This window comes from Ochotona princeps, chromosome 27 (assembly GCF_030435755.1).
Source record: "Ochotona princeps isolate mOchPri1 chromosome 27, mOchPri1.hap1, whole genome shotgun sequence".
NCBI classification, from domain to species: Eukaryota; Metazoa; Chordata; class Mammalia; order Lagomorpha; family Ochotonidae; genus Ochotona; species Ochotona princeps.
In genome coordinates, this window is record NC_080858.1 from 841912 (window position 1) to 864526 (window position 22615).

A 22615-nucleotide genomic window follows, 5' to 3' on the forward strand; every position below is an offset into this window, starting at 1 on the left:
TTTGTCTCCAAAATTGCCATCACTGCAGGGTGAATTAGTATATCTGTACATGTGCTTATATAGCTGAGTAAATGGATATTGACCGAGCTCATAAGTGATGTTCATCTGTTGTCAGTGTTCTGAGACTCTGAAAGGCTGACCACACTGGCACCTCTGTGACACCAGTGTAAACCATTCTAAGACATGATGAAGAACTTGCAAGTCTTTCTGTGTACCGTGGCATTTTAAATGGTCTCTCTATTGAATGTCTTCTCCCTACCAGCTCCAGTGGCTGCTGGACAATTATGAGACAGCCGAAGGAGTGAGCCTTCCCAGAAGCACCTTGTACAACCACTACCTTCGACACTGTCAGGAACACAAACCTGACCCGGTCAACGCTGCCTCTTTCAGAAAACTGATAAGGTCCATTTTTATGGGGCTTCGGACCAGAAGATTGAGCACTAGGTTGGTAGAGAAAGCAAACCATTCTTTTTCAAATTGCAGCAGCTCAGTAGATTATGTAAGCAAAGTACTTGTCTTCAAATAATATAAAATGTGCTCAATTTGTAAAAGCTCTTAGAAGGAAAGTTCACTATTGATTGAATACTGCCAAATTAGAAGGACAAGTTGTCCTCAACATCAAGTGGGCGAAACTTCAGAACTTGGGAGAGCAACCTGTTACTGTGGAATTTACCTAGGACTTTCGTTGTTGTTCTGAGACACATTAAAAGTTCTTTGGAAAGGTTACAAAACCCTTACAGTCCTTTGTGGTGCTTTATTCTCATTTTATTTCTTATTATCCCTTTCTCTTTTTAATATTCTTTTTTTTAAAAGATTTATTTTTATTACAAAGTCAGAGATACAGAGAGGAGGAGAGACAGAGAAGAAGATCTTCCGTCCGATGATTCACTCCCCAAGTGACCGCAGTGGCCGGTGCTGTGCTGATCTGAAGCCGGGAACCTGGAACCTCTTCCAGGTCTCCCACATGGGTGCAGGGTCCCAATGCATTGGGCCATCCTGGACTGCTTTCCCAGGCCACAAGCAGGGATGTGGATGGGAAGTGGAGCTGCCGGGATTAGAACCGGCGCCCATATGGGATCCTGGTGCGTTCAAGGTGAGGACTTTAGCCACTAGGCCACGCCGCCGGGTCCTATCCCTTTCTCTTTTTGTTCTTGATTATAAAACTGTATGTGTATAAAGGTAAAAATACAGATTTCTGTTGGATAGAAACCAGCAGTGTGCAGAAACAGCTTTTTGCTCTTTTTTTTCCCCTTTGGAAATAAAGAAGAGTTTTTTTTAAGATTTATTTTTATTGTGAAGTCAGACATACAGAGAGAAGAAGAGACAGGGAGGAAGATCTTCCATGTGTTGATTCACTCCCCAAGCCTAGCTGAGCTGAGCTGATCCGAACTAAGGTACCTGGAGTTTTTTCCTGGTCTCCCACATTGATGCAGGGTCCCAAGGCTCTGGGCCATCCTCAACTGTTTTCCCAGGCCATAAGCAGGGAGCTGGTTGGGAAGTGGGGCTGCCAGGATTAAAACCGGTGCCCATATGGGATCCTGGTGCATGCAAGGTAAGAACCTTAGCCACTAGGTTACTGTGCCGGGCCCTAAAGGAGTGTTCTTAATCAGCAAAATGTGACAAAAAGAATATAACACTCATTTTGTCTTTTCATAATTTTTACAAATTGTAACATATTTTGGATTGGGCAGAAAGATATGAATGTTTGTGATATTCTAAATACTTTAGAAATCATATAAAACATTAGGATAGGGCTGCTACCCTGTAATCTTCTTCAGTGACACACCTGTAGTTATAAATCACAACTTTCAGATATTTTGGTGAAAATATTTCAATCTTAATAAACAGAGCCACAGTCATTAATTCATTGTAATTTTATAATAAAAAGCTAAGTTGATGTTCCAAGTGAGAAAATATTGATCCTTTTACCTGTAGCAAAGACATGCTCAGGCTTGGCACCATAGCCTAGCAGCTAAATTCCTCACCTTGGATGCTCCAGGTTCCCACATGGGTGCCAGTTCGTATCTGAGCTGCTCCACTTCCCATCCAGCTCCCTGCTTGTGGTCTGAGAAAGCAGTCAAGGACAGTCCAAAGCCTTGGGACCCTGCATCACCTGTGAGACCCTGAAGAAGTTCCTGGCTCCTGGCTTCAGATCCCCTCAGCTCTTGATGTTGTGGCCACTTGGGGAGTGAATCATCAGACAGAAGATCTTCCTCTCTGTCTCTCCTCCTCTCTGTATCTCTGACTTTGTAATGAAAATAAATAAAAAGCAGATACTGAAAAAAAAGCCTATAAATCCATTTAATGGAGGTTCTCTGTGACTAGAGCTTTCACAACCGAAGACCCAGAGTAGCAGAGAACACTATTATGTTTTATGCCAGGGCCTATGCAGAAGGCTGTGCGTGAGGGGTGTGCTCTGAGAGCAGTGACCTGGCAGAGTCATACCATGCCCCTTGGCTCCCCTTCTCCCCTGGGTCTGCAGAGGTGCAAACATTCCTTTCCTCCAGGACCAGGGCCGAGGACAACGTCGGATGACACTGATTCAGAGGGAAGAAGCAAGGGAAAGCTTCCAGTCTCCCGGCCCTGCTTCTGCTGCTGCCTCCAATGCCAGAGGCAGCATACTTCAGTGTAGCCTGCCCTAAAATCAAACACTGCATCTGCTTTAGGAGCTCCACCAGGCTAATGTGTACAGAGAGTCTGAGTGCCCCTTTCTGTTGCATTTTAAGTGACCGTTCAGTTTTCACACTGCTGGAGACTTGGTTCTCTCCTCGACAGCTTCCCTGTGTGCTTCCACAGGGTGTTTTTTAAACTGAAGAAAATATTGCTCATTGAGACTAAAGAAACTAATTTTCTAGGGGAAAAAAAAAGCTTTATGTTTCTCTAATATTTTTCCCCTAAACCACTAAAATCATTATTTGAGGATCTAACCTGCTATCTCCTTGCTGATGGCTCAGTGATCACACCTACAGAGCCAATATTTTGAAACTCTGGGCTTTCTTCAGCATTCTAATAGCTGTATGTGCTTTCTTTGTCACTGTAGGAGATTTCAATGGGCTCTATTCTGAGGCTCCATTTAAATCACGAAACATATCTTTATAACAGAAAGGGACGGAATTGGAGCTGTTGGGTTTCTGAATGAGGAGAATCTATACTCTAAGGACATTTTGCACTATTGCAGCTTTTACTTCTAATGCCCCTGCTTTGCCCACCCCACTCACACTCACTGTGTAGCTCTTCTATCTCCTGTTCCTTTCAAAATCCTGTGTAGTACTTGCAGTAATAGTGAGAAAGCAAAGCCTTGGCAAACGAGGAGAGAGTAGGTGCAGAGGGAGGGTTGGGGGAATAAACAAGGCAAATATTATGAAGATACAACTTGAAGGAAATATTGGCAATGACAGGGATGTGTTTCCAGAAATTGTTTCTGTCTTGAAAACTATTTAAGCCTCTACTTTCTAAGCTTCCCACTTAGAATCGAATGCAAATTATCATTCAGTGTGAACAAAATCCTGATGATTCTTTTTTTTTAAGTGAATTATATGCAGGCTATTAGTAACCAACAATAAGATTTTCTACTGAAATCACTCAAACCAGAACCAGACCTTTGTAAAGCTTTGAACCAAAGTAAACAAAATGTTCACTTTTTTTTTTTTAAGATTTAGTTATCTTTATTGGAAAGGCAGAATCACAGAGAGAATGAGAGACAGAAAAATCTTTCATCCGCTGATTCGCTCCCTGAATGGCTGCAATGGCCAGAGCTGAGCCAGTCTGAAGCCAAGAGCCAGGAACCTCCTCCTGGTCTCCTGCGTGGTTGCAGGGTCCCAAGGCTTTGGGCCATCCACTGCTGATTTTGCAGGCTACAAGCAGAGAGCTGGATGGGAAGTAGAGCTGCTGAGAAACAAACCTGTGCCTATATGAAATCCTGGCATGTATAAGGCTAAGACTTTAGCCATTATGCTACTGCAATAGGTCCAGGAGTCATAAATTTAGAATAGTTCTCCAACTGTGACCCCTGGGACTGCCACCTCTTGAGTGTGCATTAGAGGAAGCTGGAATAGAGAGCAGAGCTTGGAATTGAACCCATAAACTTCCAAAAAGGATCCTGACTGACCAAATGCCTCTTCCTGTTTAGTGTTTCACTGAAAATTTTGTAAGAAAACACTTCTCTTAGGTCTTTCAGCCAATCGAGCCGAGGTCTTACTTTGATTTTTGAAATATTTTCAGTAAAAGTAAAGTCATAAGTAGATAACATCAGTATGCCTCACATACTGAATTTTTGAGATACAAAATTACATGACTGTATTGTGTGATTAATACTTGTCTGTGTGTGTGTGTGTGTTTGCAATGTCCATTTTCATTTTATGAAGAGGAAACTCCAAGTACCATTACTATGGGATTCGTGTCAAGCCGGATTCCCCTCTTAATCGTCTGCAAGAAGATATGCAGTATATGGCTATGCGACAACAACCCATGCAGCAGAAGCAAAGGTAGGCTCATTCTATCACTGGTGCGTCACATCTGGGCATCTCCCAGTTACTTAGGTCTCCACTTCTCCGGGCAGAAACAAACAAGCAGAAACACAGGAGTGCTGTGATCACTGGCATGCTTTCTCCAGGGATCATTCTCAAACAGGATTTAGAATTGTAATGATCCTATCTGTTTTCCAAATTTTAAGAAATTACTCATCTCTCAGTGTGTTTGGCCCCTTTTAAGTTTCTGTGTGACATCCCAGTCTGTTCCAACAGGGAAGTGAAACAGAAAGCCTAAGGTGAATACTTCAGCAAATACCAACTGGAGACACTTGTTTCAGTGTTCCAGAGCGCTTGACTTGCTTTTCTGCACATCTTTCCAGGCATTCTTTTTGATACAGAATGTTCTTGCAGAATGTTTGGGACTAATGTTTTTTGGATTCCAACTTCTGTAGTTGTAGAATTGTAGACACGAGAGTTGTAAGAGATCTCAAGCATTCAGGGATGGGTGGAAAGTTTAGTTAACTCAGCCAGATCAGATGGTTCATCCATACTGCTTTAGTCAGAGGCAGGAACTGTGATGCACTTCTGGACGGATAACCCATCACCACAGCTGCCTTTCATTTGTCGTGGGTAGGGAAATGCCTGACTTGCAAGCCTTTTAGAACCCAGGAACTCTTTTGGTCTTGCCTTACCAAGGAAACTACAGGCTGGACTTGACTTTCAATAACCCTACAGCAGGATAATTTTTAAGTGAATGATTTTGTATGACCTACACATGATGTTATATATCGTCAAATTATCCTTTGCCCCCATAATTGTTACTTACCCCTGAGTGAGTCAGCAGGGAAGGGAAGACATATAGAAAATTTTAACAGCATCTACTAAAAGAAGGAATGCAGTTTGAGAAACATTAAAATGAAGTTTTGATCAAGGAACTGACAAATACAGATTAATTTTCAGCAAGCTTTGGGAGATGTTTGATGAGATTCAAAGGAAAGTGATGTTTGAGTTGGTAATTAAAAGATTTGGAAAGATATTCAGGAGATGGAAAATATACCCTTGATGCCCATGGTTTGATAAAGCTGGTTTTGCAGGACAATCAAGTAGACAATTGAGTAGTTTAGTCAGAGATAATGTTAAAGCGTTGTTTGGATGACACATTGAAGGATTTGGTTGTAAATGAAGTGTGTAGGTTTGTTCTTTGTGCAGAGTATAGCTTTGAAGCTGTGGGAGGCTATGAAGCAAAACAATAAAACTCTGATTTTTTCTAGAGTGATGACTTTTTGATTTGGGGCAAGACATATTTATTGGGAAGAGACTGGAGGTAAGGAAATTTGCTAAGTGGTTTTAACACAGACATGATTTCTGGTGTATGTATCCCAGACTGAAGATCACTTCAAGACTGGCTGTTTCATAAAGGTGTCTCAAGGATTTTAGGTGGTTTTCTCATGTATTTTTGTTTTAATGTAAAGGCTCTCAGTTTTGTCTTTTTAATTGCTGATCCTTATTTTTTGGAAGGACAGCCAGTGAAACAGACCAGGACCTTATATGGCTTATTTCTGTCATTTAACTCCAAGGAATTTTAGCTTTTTTGTGGTTGAAATGTAGACTTTCACCGGACTATGCATAATAAAACAAACACTAGCAAAAAATTCATTAGGTAAAAATGTACTTGGGCTTCCTGTGATCTCCTGTTAAATAAATAATGGTGCTAAAAAGGTAGATGAGTCGTAAAATCCTATTTATTCTCTATATAGTGGTAATTGCTTTTAGAAAAAGTGCAATATGGGTATAGTTAAGAAATGACAAACTTCTCAGTAATAATTGTAAGTTCTATATACATTATTCTTCTACAATTTGATCTCTTAAATTTTTTATTGTTTATTTTCATTTATTTGAAAGAGAGAGATAGGAAGAAGTTTGCCATCCAGTGATTCCCTTCGCAAGTGCCTGCAATACTGCTGGGATTGGGCCAGGCTAAGGCTAAGAACCAGAAGGCCATCCAGATCTCCCAAGTGGATGGCTGACACCTGCCCATCACCTGCTGGCTCCCCGGGCATGCGTTAGTAAGAAGCTGAGTTGGAAAGTCTTGAACACAACACTCTGATACAGGGTGTGGATGTCCCATGGACTGTCTGAAGTACTGCACCTGATGCCTGCCCCAGAGTTAACAAACCTGCTTTTCTTATGAAATAAAAATGATCAGAACCAAAGAAAAAACTGAACTTCCCATTACTTTACTGATTTTTTTTATTTGTTAGAAGGAGAGACAGAGAGATCTTCCATGCACTTGTTCACTTCCCAAATGGCTGTAACAGCTGAGGCTGGGCCAGGCTGAAACTAGGAGTCCAGAACTTCATCTGACTCTCTGATGTGGGTGGCTTGCTTCTCAGAGCGATCAGCAATAGGCCGGGAGGGAAACTCATGTCAGCGTTCCCCCAGGTTGGCAGCATAGGTGGTAGCTTACCTCCCTGCACCAGAATGCTGACCCCAATTTGTTGGTTTCTTACTGTGATACATGTTTTGCCTTATGGATGGGTACATTGCTAAATGGTTGCAGTGTTAGTGTGAGCAGCTGCTTGGGATCCTCATTCGTGTCCATTAAGCAGCCAGAGGGCTGTGTTTCCCTGAGGAGGTCTATCCAATGAGAGTGCTGAGAGGCTTAACCCCAAACCAGCACCACATCATGCTGAAACGTGGAGTGAGGCAACATGTCAAAAATAATGGAACCAAAGAATGTATAGCATTTGTTTTATATGTTAAAAATTAGAAGGTGATGATTTAAGAACCCAAAGAATTCTTCTGTAATATGTTAAAAAATTTACACAGGGCTTCTGTTGAAATAGCAATGACCTATGAAAGGCTTAACATATTCAGTAACAGGTATTGTATGTAATATTTCAAGATAATTGAATTGTTTAAAAACCTCAAATTGAATTGTTTAAAAACCTCAAAGATTATTTTATGCCACCTCTGTGTGTAGTGCAATTTTACATGTTTTACAATTTCTTAACAGCAAAAAAAAAGACATTATTTTGTCAATGGAATTTATGTTTTGGTATTCATTTTAGACATTTGTATGTTACATTTGAACTTACAAAGGTTTCAAGACCCATAATGATTTTTGTTTTAGTAGAGTCACAGTTTTCTTGTGTTCTTTTCTGTGAGGGTTTTCTTTTGAAAATATGACAAGTCACTAGAGGAAATTTTCTCTCATCGGCAAGTAAGATTCTCAGCAACATTACCCTGTGGAACATAGCTGTGAGTCTGGAAAGGAATAAAAATGGCTCCTAATGGAAAAGCAGATATTACAGAGCCTGTCATTTCAGTTCATTGAAAATAGGAAGGCATCCTCAGCCATTCACCTGCAATAAACGAGCAGACTGGAGCCCACTTGGATCAAAAGCAGTCATGGGTTGTGACGTCTGACTCCAGGAAATGGAAGTAGACATAGCCTTCTCCTGGGTCGTTCAGCGCAGGCGAAAGGAGAGAAGGACCTATATAGGTCTGCATACCAGGCAGGCATTCTGAGTCCCACTCTATGACTGAATTGGAGTCTATCACGGTGTAGCAACTGTTTTGTAGACTAATGGCATTATGGACATTCAGAAAGAGGTAAAATACCCTTGTTAAGAAAGTAGAATAATGTGTCATTGTTTCATTGTTTTTCTTATTTGTTTTAAATATCTTCTACTAAAGATGTTCATATTTAAGTAGTGTTTATTCTTAAGTAATATTCAGTTTTCAAAGGAATTTTGCTTATGGACTAATTGTTTTTATCTTAGTTTAGACAACTCATCAGTGGCAAACAGGAGCTCAACCGTTTCTAGGTTCACCAACCAAATAAAAATGCTTGCTACAGTTTATTTTTAATATTTAAAAGAAGTACATGGAGAATGTTGGCACATATATTTGAGTTATTCTTCCAGATCCCAGGAGCTACAGCCATGGATGAGAGCCAAATGCTTTTGACAACGTGCTTGGCTGTGTTTGTTCAGTAGCTATTCTGAAAATATTAAACTGCACTCATTATTTCTGACATAAATACTCACACATACCAGTTGCACATTATATACAGAATATGGCATGTCTTGAAACTATATCACAGAATCATAGAATGTAAAAGAGAAAAGGAATGCATCATTTAGAAACCATCTCCCTTCTTCTCTCTAAAACGTTTTTAAAATTTGGGGCACAGTGCAATAGAATCCATTTTGGGTACCAGTTCATGTCCCGGCTGCTCCACTTCCCATTCCAGCTCCCTGCTTGTGGCCTGGGAAAGCAGTGGAGAATGGCTCAAAGCCTTGGGACCCTGCAACCACGTGAGAGACCTGGAGGAGGTTCCTGGCTCCTGACTTTGAATCAGCTCAGCTCTGGCCATTGTAGCCATTTATGGAGTAAAGCAGTGAATGAAAGATTGTTCTCTCTGTCTCTCCTTCTCTCTGTAAATCTGCCTTCCCAATAAAAATAATAAAGGAATCTTTAAAAAGATTATTATCATTTTGTTTGAAGGGCGGATAGGAAGAAACAAACATTTCTTCTATCCATTGCTCATCCCAAATGTCTGCAATAGCCAGGAGTGGCCCAGGCCATAGCCAGGACCCTGGGACTCAAGCTGGGTATTCCATGTGGGTGACAGGGACCCAAGTAGTCGAGTTAACACTGCTGCCTACCAAAAGAAAACTAAAAATGACTTGTATCCAATCATCCATCGCCCAAGCTTGTCTTCAATATCGGAATCCAGGAATCAAAAGAAAATTGACAGAATGCATCCTTTCTACTGAATAATAGTAGGCTCCCAATGAAACTTCTAAATATACCTAGACTACAGATTATTAAGCTTTCTGCCATTGCCTATACCAACAGTGTCATGACCTGCACAAAGAGCAGAAAGTTGGAGTCAAGACTACACCTAATAGACTGTTTTACTACACAGAAAACAGTGGCCGGGGAGAAAGGGGTATGTGGCTGAGAGGGAAGGGAGGAAGTCCTATGTCTGCAAAATTATAAAAAGACCTAATAGGGAATGGATGACCTCAGAGTTCTTGGCCTAATTTGTTTTCAGTTTATTAGAACAGCAAAGACAAGTAGAAAAAGGGAGATCTTCCATTTGCTGCTTTAATCCCAACAGCCTGCAACAGCTCTGGCTGTACCAGGCCAGAGCCAGGGAACCAGCAGTCTCCCAGGTTGGGGGGGAGGACTCTAGTACTTGAGCTATTGTCCATTGCCTTCCCGGGGCACGTTAATGCAGGAAACTAGAGCAGAGGTAGGAAAACTGGGACTTGAACTGGGCACTTTGATGTTAAATGTGGACATCCCAAGAAGTGAATAAAGTTTTTACCAAAGTCCTGCCCCACCGATTTTTTAAGTTACTTGAAATACTTATGCATTTGACAATAATTACTATGATAATTATTATGCTGTCAACAATATAGAAAAGATTCTTCTGTAGGAGTGTTGGCAGTGTTTGGAAGTTTCACTACTTTGTATTTCAGGCTGGTAGCTTCCAACTTTGATAATTGTTAATACTTTTTCTTTTTGATTCCCCTCCTAGACCGTGAATTCCCTGAGACCATTACAGGGCTCAGCATTAGTGCTGGTAAATCACTCAGGGACAGCTAACAGTAACAAGAATCTCTAGCGAGAAGGTGATCAGGTGCCTGTGCACTTTAAGAGATGAAGAATCAGGGCACTGGAGTATTTCATTCACACTGCACCACTGCATTGCTCCCCAATGTAACGATCACATTTTCCATCGAAGATATGAGAATCATAAATAACCACAGCTCAGCAATAATAAAATGAATCATTCATGTAAAGTACTTAATCAGGTCACTTCAAAAAGTGAATGGAATAATTTAATTAAAGGATGATGTGCATTTTCAGGAACTTTTTCAAGACACCGTCATTTATGTGTGGTCTCATTTCACAGTTATTATGTATTGCCCTTTTTGTTCTTATTTTTCTGGATGTGCTGGCATTAGGGGAGCCAGATTACCATTTTGCAAATAGAGGGTCAGGAGGGCTACCCCTCTTGAATCTGTTTAACTTGGGGTCAACTGTGGATAAAACAAGGGCATGTGCATTTGTAGCAAGGATGGAACAGTTTGATATGTAAACATAAATCTCTCTCTTTTTTTTTAAAGATTTTATTATTATTGGAAAGCCGGATATATACAGAGAGGAGGAGAGACAGAGAGGAAGATCTTCCATCCAATGATTCACTCCCCAATGAGCCGCAATGGCCGATGCACGCCGATCCGAAGCCGGGACCAGGAACCTCTTCCGGGTCTCCCACGCGGGTGCAAGGTCCCAAAGCATTGGGCTGTCCCCAACTGCTTTCCCAGGCCACAAGCAGGGAGCTGGATGGGAAGTGGAGCATCTGGGATTAGAACCGGCGCCCATATGGGATCCCGGGGCTTTCAAGGGGAGGACTTTAGCCGCTAGGCCACGCCGCCGGGCCCGTAAACATAAATCTCTTCTGTTAATGAGTTGCTGAGATCAGGGAATATGTATGCCTCTTCTGGCCTCTGCAGCACCTACTGAGGCAGTGGGCTCATTGAATGCCCTGTAAGCATTGATCATGTAGGCTGAGAATGAGTGAGAGCCAGTCCTGTCACTTTAGCCAACACAGTCAGCCTGCTCCTTTCTCTGCTGAAATCAACACAACTATCATTTGAATGGAATTTTTTCCTCTTTTTTTTTTACATTTACTAATTTTTGAGTGTAAAGTTAATGGAGAAAAATATTCAGAGAGCCACCAGCAATAAGGGGCGAACAGAATCGTTATCAGTTAACCCGGGTGGGGGAGGTGGTTGTTTGAATGCATCAAATTCAATGTGACTTCCAAGAGCAAATTGTAGAATGGAGCGCTACACTTTCACCGCTACACTTTCTTCTGATGCATTCCTGTTTTGGATCACCTGGTTCTTTCCAGATACCCACTTATCTAAAGACTTCCTGGGTGTTTTCTAAAGAGCCTTGCAAGACTACAGTATGAAACTGTGGTCTTCTGCCCTGACTTTGAGCTCAACACTTAGCTTTATACTTGTGACTTAAATGATTGTGTGCTTTCTGGAAGTCAAAACATAATAATTACTCTATTCAGCTGTACAGTTCAGCTTTTACATTCTGTGTCATTTTTCAACTGCTTTGTAAGGACTTATCCAAATGTTTGAATTTAGCTTATTGAAAATCTTTCCACTTGATACTGTCAGTTAAATACAATGGTAAATGCTCATTATTCTTTGACTTCCAATGTATTGGTTCAATATCCGTGTAGGTTTGTTGACAGAATATTACTTTTACAGGAGAGTTACAGCTGTCCAAATCCTAAATACCAACTATGAGTAGCACCATAGGGGAAGATTCCTAATAATTTTCCAAGTTCTCTGTGTTGGTGACAGGTTTCATGTGTACACTCAGCTATTAAAGCAATAGATTTTCTTTCATTCCTTAATTATTAACAACTTTAGCTCTGATTGCCCATGGAGTTGCAAGCTGTTAAAATTATCATTTGCCTCTTACTAATTTTGCAGCCAAGAATTGTTTCTTCACTTGATGCTGTGCAGGTCTCTCTCAGAGCACATATGACTCAGGAGCACCAAGAATCTACCATAAGAAAACCTAATCTTAAAATAATGAATTTATAAAATAAGTGGTGGTTAAGGAAAGGTAACACTATTAAATACTGAAAGTTTAGTTTTTAAAGGACTCAGTCCAGAGGATTTTGTTGTTTGTTTTCAGTAGAAAGCTCTCCTGGTTTTTACAATTTAGTTTTGAGGGTGAATATTAGTGTACAAAAGTAGAAGAATCTAAGAGCTATGTTTCAATGCAAAGAATATCATTAGAAATCCAGAAAGAGTTAAGATAGTGCTGAAGTCAATAAATCCTGAAAAACCTCTCAAGAAAATTGTCTCACCTTCTGAAAACCATGCAGCTACATTACCTGAATCGAGGTAAACTACTAAACGAATAACTGTTTGAATTGATCTGATATATATTAAGGAAAGTTCATGGTATGACAAAATGAATTATATTGAACACTCATCCATGCATCCATTTCAAGCTATTTATTTATATTTTCCAACTTTAGTTTTGAAAGATTTGTTAAAAATTAATTCCCTGTATTTTAATGTGTATATTTTGAAGTAAAGGAATTTGTATCATAGCAAAACGCTCGTGTTGCCTAAGTTACTTAAGACACATCGTAAGTTACATTTCAGAAATTTGTTCAAATAACCAGATAAGTTTTGTTCTCCCAAGATTTTGTTTCCTGGATCGAGGCTGGATCAAGGCATATGAGTTTTTGGGAAACCAACCAAGATAGTTGGTTTTGGTTTTCTGTGTGTGACTGACTTCATTTAATGGTATATGTCCTCCAATTTCCATTTAATTTTGCTACGTACAACCGAATTTCATTCTCCTTTATAGCTAATATTCTACTGTGTATATGTTTTATGTTTTGCTTATCCATTCATGTGATGATGACCACCTTGATTGAGTTCCGGCTCCGGTGACTGTGGGTATCTTTCTGATGCAGTGAGATCATATCTTTTAGGTAAATATCCAGTAAATGACATTGCTATATCCCACGGAGACCCATCTCCAGTGTTTTCTTGGATCTCCGTATGTTGTGTACAGTGGCTGCACCAACTTAAATTTCCACCAGCACTATTGCACATTTTACATTTTTCTACATGCTTTTTTTCTCTTGCTACTGTTGGTAGATATTCCACATCTGGCTTAATATCTTAAGTAAACCTTGAATTGGTGCTTCCCACTCAATATAGGTGTTAGCAAGCACAATAATGCATTGATACGTGCATCTGGGTTTTCATTTTTTATAGGAAATGTGGTATTTTCTTCCTTTAGGAACTTCTGTAGTAAGCACAACAATGCATTGATACGTGCATCTGGATTTTCATTTCTTATAAAAAATGTGCTATTTTCTTCCTTTAGGAACTTTTGTCCCCGATACTGACAGTTATCCCCATCTTGCTAAGAAAGCAGATAATTTTTCTTCCGGGTTATAGGTTGCACTGTTTGTAAGCAGATTACAATAACTTCTACCATCTGAACACATACAATTTAAGAGCAATATGTATTATTTTTTTTTTTGGTTAAATTCTGCCTGTCCTTCATATTTCTTATTGGTGAATATCCATGGCATCCGGACTACTGTGTACAATAAGGGAAGTATGTAAAGTGTAGCTGGGCAAAGTCTATTGCTTCATAATTTATGTGGAATGTGCTACACATATTTATGTATTTATATGTGAAAAACTCAGGGTAAGCAAGCCCAATTCTTTCACCTACTTCGGTTTAAAGTCAGTTCATCCAAACTCCATTGACTTAAGTGAAGGAACATACTAAGCAATTTTATGATGTTGTTAGTTACATGAGATCTCATAGTTGAAAACAAGGGAAGCTAACATCAAAAGAAAAATGGAATGTTATTCATGAAGATAAGAAACTTTCGTAAATGAAGTTAGGATAAAATCACTCAAGTCTGCTGGAACACACTGCTCCCACACACAAGAACACAAAACACGCGCCTTCCACAGGGTCTTTGTTTCTCTACAACAGTTCTTTACAGTGGAAAAAAAAATCAGAAACACATTTAGCTTTTCTTAAGTGTTACTTGTATGTCCTAATACTTGCTCTTTTGCTGTCTCTTGGTGTGGCCTCAGTTGAGAAATTTTTCCAGAAGATTCTTCCATTAAATGAAAAGAGCAGACTTAAAAATCTGTCATATCATTATTAAAAAGCAACTAGTATTTTTGTAATGAGTGGCTTTACTAAAATTAAAAAGAAATACGAGAAGTATTGTTTAGCTTGTTCTTCATCCTCTGACTTCATTTTTGTTTTTCATAGTTGTTTGATGCTATTATGTAAGAAGTAAATGTAAGCATTGTTGTGAGAAACTTGGTAATTTTCTGAGTTTTGATTCTATCAGTTATAATTGGTACTGTTCAAGATTGAATCATTTCACTAAGACACCTGAGTATTGGGGTGTGGGATATTGTACCAGCTCCATTGATTTTATCTATTGTAAGGGTGCACACAACTTTGAGAATGTCCTGTTGACAGACTTAGGAATTATAATTCATAATAGCTTTGTATTAATACTACACTTGCATTGCATTAGTGTAGGAAACAAAAAGGTGGTTAGGATTTTTATATAATGAGAAATGGTAAAATAGGGGGAGAAAAAAGAGGACACATCTCATAATAGCAATGATAAAATCTCACGGTGATGCGTTTATTGCAGATTCTAGTTTTTTTCCCATGCTTCTCTGTTATTTCCCAGCTTCAGAAATTGTGATTAATACGTGAGCATCTGAACAAATCAGGCAACTATAGTTGATGCTTACTTAGGTTTGTTTGCTTGTCCTAGGGGAGCTGCACAGTTTTCTCATATATTATTTCTTTCCTGTGAATTCCCGGCCTCTTGCCCATGTGCTAAGGCACATTTTCTCTGTTTAGAGGTATGAGACATACGTAAGTAGGTATAATTAGGACTTAAAGATGAATCTGTAAATGTGGCCATTTTGGTGCCATTCATTCATTTTACTTTGGTGAACTCTCTTTGTGCGTTCATTTTTGCATGTCTAAGATAATACAGGCTTACAGCCTGGGTATTTGCAGGTGGGGATAATAATGAAGAAAGATGTGTACACTGAGACCCATGGGACTTGGCAGGGGATATGAGAGAGCTTGTTATGGGATTTGTAAGCTGATGTGCTTTGGAGCTATAAAGAGACTGAAGACCATTGGTCAATCTGAGACTGAGCTCTTAGATACTTGTTCAGGGGACAATCCCAATGTATTTCACATATTTGTACCTTGTTCCATTGGTCATTGAAACTACTTTCAAAATATCAGTTGAAAATGTAATTATGAATATGTTGCCACTGTATCTATCTAAACCATAATTATTTCATGCTTAGGTAAATTTCTGTATTTTCCAAAACAGGTCCTCTTTCCGTGTCTCATTCCTGTTTGTTTTCCTGGTTGAAAAAGAATTCTGCATCATAACTTTATGAGACTGTCAAGGAAAAAGTAAAATTCTGACTCTCATAATACATTAAAGAAGACAATAAAATCAAACGCCTGGGAATTTGGGGTAGTACGAAAACAAGCAAGGACTAATTTGGTTGATTTGTTTTTTTTTCCACCTAATGTTTTTAGGTACAAGCCTATGCAGAAAGTGGATGGGGTCACAGATGGTTTCACAGGAAGTGGTCAACAGACAGGCACATCTGTTGAGCAAACTGTAATTGCCCAAAGCCAACATCATCAGTAGTTTTTAGGTATGTGAAAGTTTCATGCATTTTAGCTGCTATAGGATTTTGAAAACAATACTCATAGTAGTTTCTCCAAGTGCAGTGTCATAACAGATGTTAATTAGGCTTTGTTGTTGTTGAGGAAGTACTGAAAGTGTTCACATCAAACGATAGTGATTTGCTTTCTCTTATTCACTGGAGCTTATTTTTAGAATGTCAGGTTATTTAAGACTTTTTAATGCATATGAGTTAAATACTTATTGCTACAAAATTGTTTTTCATTATTTAAATTAATTGGCTTTTGTGAACTGAATTGTATTGTGTTTACTTGTAGTTACTCTTGCAGTGCCAAGAAAATTCTTATAGCTTGGATATGAAAGACATACATACAGTCTTGGATCTGAAAAATTATATTATAAAGAAATAATATAAAGAAAAATTGGGTCCATGGCACTTCCCATTTATTCTGAGTTGTCTGAAGAATTAGTACTAAATTAAACTGTCATGCAATTCTGGTTTCCACATTTGTGTTTAGGTATGTGAGAAGGCAAGGACCAAAGTAAAGGATATTGGTTGTGCAGTGCTAGCAGGAGCGGAGACGTAACTGTCCGTTATACCTTCTCCAGGAAGCACATGTGATGTCCCTGTCTTCTGTGTGGAGAAACGTTTCATGGTCCTTTGAATGTAGAAGAGTTAAGGGAGTCGCAGCTACCGGGAAATGATGTTATGTAGGCCCATCAAACCCCAAAGACTGTGCGCCGCGGCAGCCAACAGCATGTTCATGCTGTTAGAGGAATTCAGCACCAACCAACCAGTCACATTGTTAGTTGTTGCTACGTTTAATGGTTTTTTGGTTTGTTTTTGTTTTTTTTTTTTGCAATTTTTTTCTATAGCTTTCAGGTTTATGACTATGTAACAGATGCAAGCATGCTAAGTTTAAGGCCAGATTTATTTTTTTATGTAGTTCAGTGACATAATAATAATAATAATAATACGTGTAAGTAAAAATGATATCAGACTTGAGATACCAGTAGGAGGCTGTGATACCTGATTTCCGACATAATTGTAGTATAAATTTAGTTTGCACAAAATTCTTAGGTGTATCCTCTCTACATTTTGTGCTGTAGACGTTCCTACATTTTTGCTTGTAAGATGTTAAGATGAAAAGCTTTGGCTCTTTGTACCTTTTGCCTCCATTTTTTTTTCTCATTTTTAGTTTCCCTTAAATTTTCATTCATTAATGTGTGATTGGCAGTTTCTGAGAGAGCTGTTTGTGCTGTTGTGTTGTCATGGTAACAGATGCATCGCGAGCCCTTCCGGAGTTTGGAGAAGTTGAGATCTCTTCCCTGCCAGACGGTACTACCTTTGAGGATATCAAGTCACTGCAGAGTCTTTATCGAGAGCACTGTGAGGTAAGGCATTCCAGACGTAGTATGAACACATGCTAGGTCTTGTGAGACAACTTATTAAAATAATCCAACTTCTTAGATGAAGCTAGTGCCAATTCTTTTGAGCATTTCTTTGGGCACTAACAAATTCATTTTTCTCCTTTCTTGTCTCAAGGTGAGAAATACAGGAAAGTGAGAATAAACTTTAGTCTGTGTTTCTTAAGCCTGTCCAAATAGGAGTGCTTTGCTGTAGCAGCTCTTACAGGTGTCCACTGCACAAAAGTAGGTACATGGGTACACATTTGTCACGCTGTTCTTTGTAATGCATAAGATTAATTGCAATTTCCTATGTCCAATAGAGAACTGGATAAAAAAAAAAATAGGTGAGCTATAGATTGTAATACTATACAGCCATTATAAAGAACAACCAACTTTCAATTTATTTAAAATAAAATAGGCTGCAAGATTCGGCATAATCAGCAAGATGCAAAATGGTACATGATCATTAGGTCACCTGGGTGAAAGAAAGCACGTATGTGCATGCGTTCCCAGCAGAGAGTGCCAACGAATAAACAGCAGGTGTCTCTGTGAAGGAAAGTGGGTGACGAGAGTCTGGGTGACTGGCTTAATTTTTTCAATATGTTCCCTTTAGCCTTTGGATTTCTGTACCACAAATGTGTATTTTTTTCTTACAAGTAATTTCTTTTTTTTTTTTAAGATTTATTTTATTTTTATTACAAAGTCAGATATACTGAGAGGAGGAGAGAGAGAGAGGAAGTGGAGCCGCCGGGATTAGAACCAGCAGCCATATGGGATCAAGGCAAAGACCTTAACCACTAGGCCACGCTGCCGAGCCCCTCTTACAAGTAATTTCTAGAAATGTTAAGCAGAGCATGTTAAGTTCCCTCCCCAGATGGTTTGAGACTTCAATGTTGTTCCATTGTTGAGGTTCACGAAGGTTTCTGCTGGTGCTTTCTGCCGCTGTTCTTTTCCCCTTTCTCCCGCTACTTTGAAATGGTCTGCATTTTTCTAGAAGGTGGGCTCTCCCCATGCCAGCATGTTAATTTACCTTCAGCTCACCTGTTAGAGAAGGAATAATGGACTACAATGAGAGTTTCTTAAGTGCTTCTCCTTTTGAAAGAAAATTTGATTTAGAATTTAAGTCTTTATTCCAGGGGTGTTTGTGATCTACTTGGAAGGCAAAGCTAGGCTGTTGGATTTGCTGGGCAGTCCTCCTGACTACTGACACTGCAGTACGCACTATGAGGTCTCAGCTCATAACAATCACAGATTTTTCTTTTCCACTTCAAAAAATTAGAATTATTTTAGTGAACCTGAGGGCTTGTCAAGGGTGATAGGTTATTAACAACCAAGGGCAAGTTCTTTCCTTATTAGCATAACATGTGCCAAAAGTGGATTGCTCCATGTCCTGCCAGTTCCTAGCACATCTTGGAATAGTGGAAGCTATTTCGAGTTCTTTCCCTTTGACTGCTTTTCCCAATATTTGAGAATTTCTGACTTATCCTTATAAATAGAGTTAAGAATTATTTGTGTGCTCTCATCATTATAGCCAGTAAGACTTCTGTGTATCAGGGTGCACATTGCTTTAAGCATACCAGCCAATGCTAATACAGTTTTCGTTATTTTAGTTTCTAATATGCATGCAACAAATAATATGAAGCATGATTCTTTATCTCACTAGGTGTTTGTATACAGTAGGATTATTCTAAGTAAGCGCCATTGATAAGATGGGATTCTTATTTGGATTACAATTTGCATGAACGTCAGAATGTATTTACTGATATATTCTCTATGAAGAGCTAGGGCCATGTCATCTGTGTTGAAAACGGCATACCATAGCTGGTAAAATATGGATTGTTTTCATTTATATTTCCTTCTAGATTTAATCTGAACATAATTGAAAGTGGGTAGACAAATGGTACATCTTTTCACTTTTAGAGTTGCCTCGAACGTGACTTAAGCGAGTTTTCTTTCATGGAGTCTGCAGTGGGAGCATATCAGGTGAAGCTGCTGCCTGCATCGCCTGATTCTCACATGGTGCCTGTTGGAGCATGGACTTTGCACTTCCAGGCCACCTCTCTGCTTATGTGCCTAGTGATCAGTGGAAGATGGCCCAAGTTCATGGGCCCTTGCGTCTGTGTGAGGGATTGAGAAGCAGCTCCTAGCTCCTGGTTTTGGGCTGGCTTCAGACTGGCCCAACCTTGCCTACTGTAGCCATTTGGGGGATGAACCAATGAATGGAGGATCTCTTTATCTTCTCTCTCAATCTCATTCTCTCTCTCTGTCATACATATATATATATCACATATATTCTGTCATATATGTTTGAGAGAATGAGAGAGATATCTGCCTTTCAGATAGCTCAATTAATCTTTAAAAACTGATTGATTAAGATCATTTAATTCAAAGAGATCCAAATTTAAGATATACTGAAATATCTTACTCAGGTTTTTATTGTCAGAGAAACCTTAGTCAATCTATTTGCCTGTTGGAATTGTTTAGTTTATCAAAGCCATTTTATAACTAATACTTGGTTTTATTGTGTAAGGAACAAATTTAATATTTTATGCCATTTGCTGCTGGGAGGGTTTTTTTTTCATCATAAACATAATACTGATTCAGCAGCCTCAACAGTTGGAATGTGTAGGTATTAGGGAAAGCAACAATAGTTGCTTAACACTCTCAGAGATGGTTTTTAGTTTGGGCGCACATTACAATTAGGAATATGGGTGTAATAATTTCCCTCTTGAGAAGTTTCTGGTTTTGCCTAAAGTGATAGATAACCATATGTATGTGCTATATTTCTATGGCTTCCAGTTTGCTCTGATACTGTTAATGAAAAGTTGTAATTAATTTGTCTCCTTCTCTCCATTTTCCTTGTTCAGCTACTTGGAACATTTTGTGCGAGTCCACACAAAACACCAACACACAGATGTGAATATTTGCAAAGCTCTTAGAGCTTTTTGAACATCAGCTGTTCTCTACAAAGGTGGCACACATTCTAGAACTATGAAGTTGTGTCTTTGAGGGTTGTTTTTTTTTTTTTCTGCCTGAAATACTTAGTTGTACTCTGCAGATTGCGCAGATGTTCTTCATTTTCTGTGAGTTCAGTAGCTCTTGGCGAGACTTTCTTCGCTTAAGATTTATTAATTTTTATTGGAAAGGCAGATCAGATTTACAGAGACAAGGAGAGACAGAGAAAGATCTTGCATCCACTGATTCACTCCCCAAATGGTCACAACAGTTGGAGCTAAGCTAGTCCAAAGCCAGGAATTTATAAAATAAATTCCAGGAGCTTCTTCCAGATCTCCCGCATGGGTGCAGCGTCCCAAGGCTTTGGGCTAACTTCCACTGCTTTCCCAGGCCTCATGCAGGGAGCTGGATGGGAAGTGAAGCAGATGGGTCAGAAACGGGCACCCATGTGGGATCCTGACGCTTGCCAGGGGAGGATTAGCCAATTGAGGCATTTCTCATAGCCTTTGTTGAGGCTTTTTCGCCTGTCCTGTCTTCAATGCTAATGACATGAAACAGGTTAAATTCTCTGTTACCTACTTTAATCTTTTAAAAAAGAGATCATTTGTTTTTAATTTGAACTAGACACATTTCTTCTCTGTTGGTTCTGTGTGGATGCTTGCAATTCCTGGGGCTGGGCCTCACCAAACCCAGAAGACTGAGTCCTGGTCTTCCACATGGGTGGGTGGGATTCCCGAGTACTTGAGCCATTTACTTCTGCCACCCAGGGTGTACATCAGCAGAAAGCTGGAACTGGAAATGGAGCAGGCATGCAAAATGTTGGGTGTGGTTGTCCCAGTGGATGTCCAGCATAGTACATCCATCACCTTTTCAAAAATCACTAAAGGGACAACACTTCTCTTTTAATGCTCAAAATAGTGACAGTGTCATGTGTTTTCTGAACAAGAAAGTTGTCCTGTCTTTTGATTTTGTGCCTGCTTTTATCTGAAAGCTACTTTATAAATTAATTGTGATAGAAGGATGAAATTAAGTATGCTCATCAAAAACTAATAGGGAAAGTGACAAATTTCAGCTGTCATCATAAAAAAAAATGCCCTTAATAGGCCTAGAATGTGTTCTATAAGATAAATCAAAGGAGTGTGATTTGGTGAGCCTCCTCCCTGCAAAGGGTTGATAAGCAGATAGTCTTAAAGCTGTTCTCTAAAGGGAGTGTGCACAGATAAGATAGGCTCTGTTGAATTGAATGGGACCTGTTGTGTAACCAAAGATTGATGCCTGCCATGCTCTTTCTGGTGTCTTGTGATGCGTTAGTCCTCTGCAGGCTGCTGGCCAGGCTGGGGGCTCCCAGGAGCAAGCCCATAATCAGCAGTCTTAGCTAATTCAGTTGCAGCTCATCTACCACACATAAGCATCTCCACACCCATCACTTCCATGCTCACCACGGCTCACCGTCACCCGTCCCCCAGAGGACCAATAACATTTGAATCTGTGCCCTCTGCCCTTCTGGGTCTGAGAATGGAAAGAGTGACAATATCCATGTAGACTATAAATAGAATGAGCTGTGGGTAGAGGTAGGGGAAAACAAAAACAAAAACAGAAGAAAGCCAGCAAGCCTTGGGAGTGGAAGAAAGAGAAAACGGGCTGTGAAGCCATGACTGGCTGAATCCTTCATTGAAGAGTGACTTTCTCTCCTTTTTATTTTTTTTCTAGTGAACCTCTATTCCCTGGTGATGTTATTAAGTTTTAGCTGTGTTTCACCAGGTAGTTAACCTATATGCCCAAAGGAGACCTTTGCCATCTGACATCTCTTCATTCTCCGTAAGCCGTTGTAAGGCAGTGTGGATCTTGTTTTGCTTTGTAGGCAATATTGGACGTTGTTGTGAATCTTCAGTTTAGCCTGATAGAAAAATTGTGGCAAACATTCTGTTTTTTTGTTTTTTTTTTTTATCCATTTTATTGTATTGTTGTTGACAATCTTTACATAGTTAACTATAGTTGAAGGAAAAACAAGAAAAAGAAAAAAAAAGGTTCAGGGGGATAGGGAGGTGGGCAATGCTATTATGTCCATATTGTTTCCATCATGTATCTGAGGTAAAGGGGGGTATTGAGGGAGAAGCCCCACCTGGTTTCCCGCCCACCCCAAGTCCCGGATGTGGGGCATGCTCTGAGATATGTGCTCAAGTGGAGTTAATAGTTCTCCAGTTATGAATCGCTGCCAGTTTCGCTCGATGAGGTGGTCCACTGATTGATATGGTCCATCATGAAATCTCCATTTGTCCCATATTTCGCTGCCAACATGTAGCTGAGATGAATGATTGTCCTATTCTGTCTTCTGTCTTTTCTTGGTTAGAATTCTGAGTCCAGCAGTTCAAGTGGGGAGATCTCCAAAGATACTTTGAGGTATTCCCAGATTAGTTTCTTGTGTGTTCTAGCAAGCACAGGGCCCGGCACAGTCCATCACCCTGATCAGCTGGTG

General features: G+C 39.6%; 1 protein-coding gene across 1 annotated transcript in view; it reads left to right on the plus strand.

Annotated features, from left to right (window-relative positions):
• Positions 1 to 22615, plus strand: part of LOC131478080 (transcription factor RFX3-like) — a 94231-nt gene that overhangs the window by 61890 nt on the left and 9726 nt on the right. The window contains 5 exon segments of the mRNA XM_058655667.1: positions 263 to 444; positions 4365 to 4484; positions 15663 to 15784; positions 17057 to 17169; positions 22001 to 22064. Coding sequence (XP_058511650.1) covers positions 263 to 444; positions 4365 to 4484; positions 15663 to 15784; positions 17057 to 17169; positions 22001 to 22064 — 601 coding nt within the window.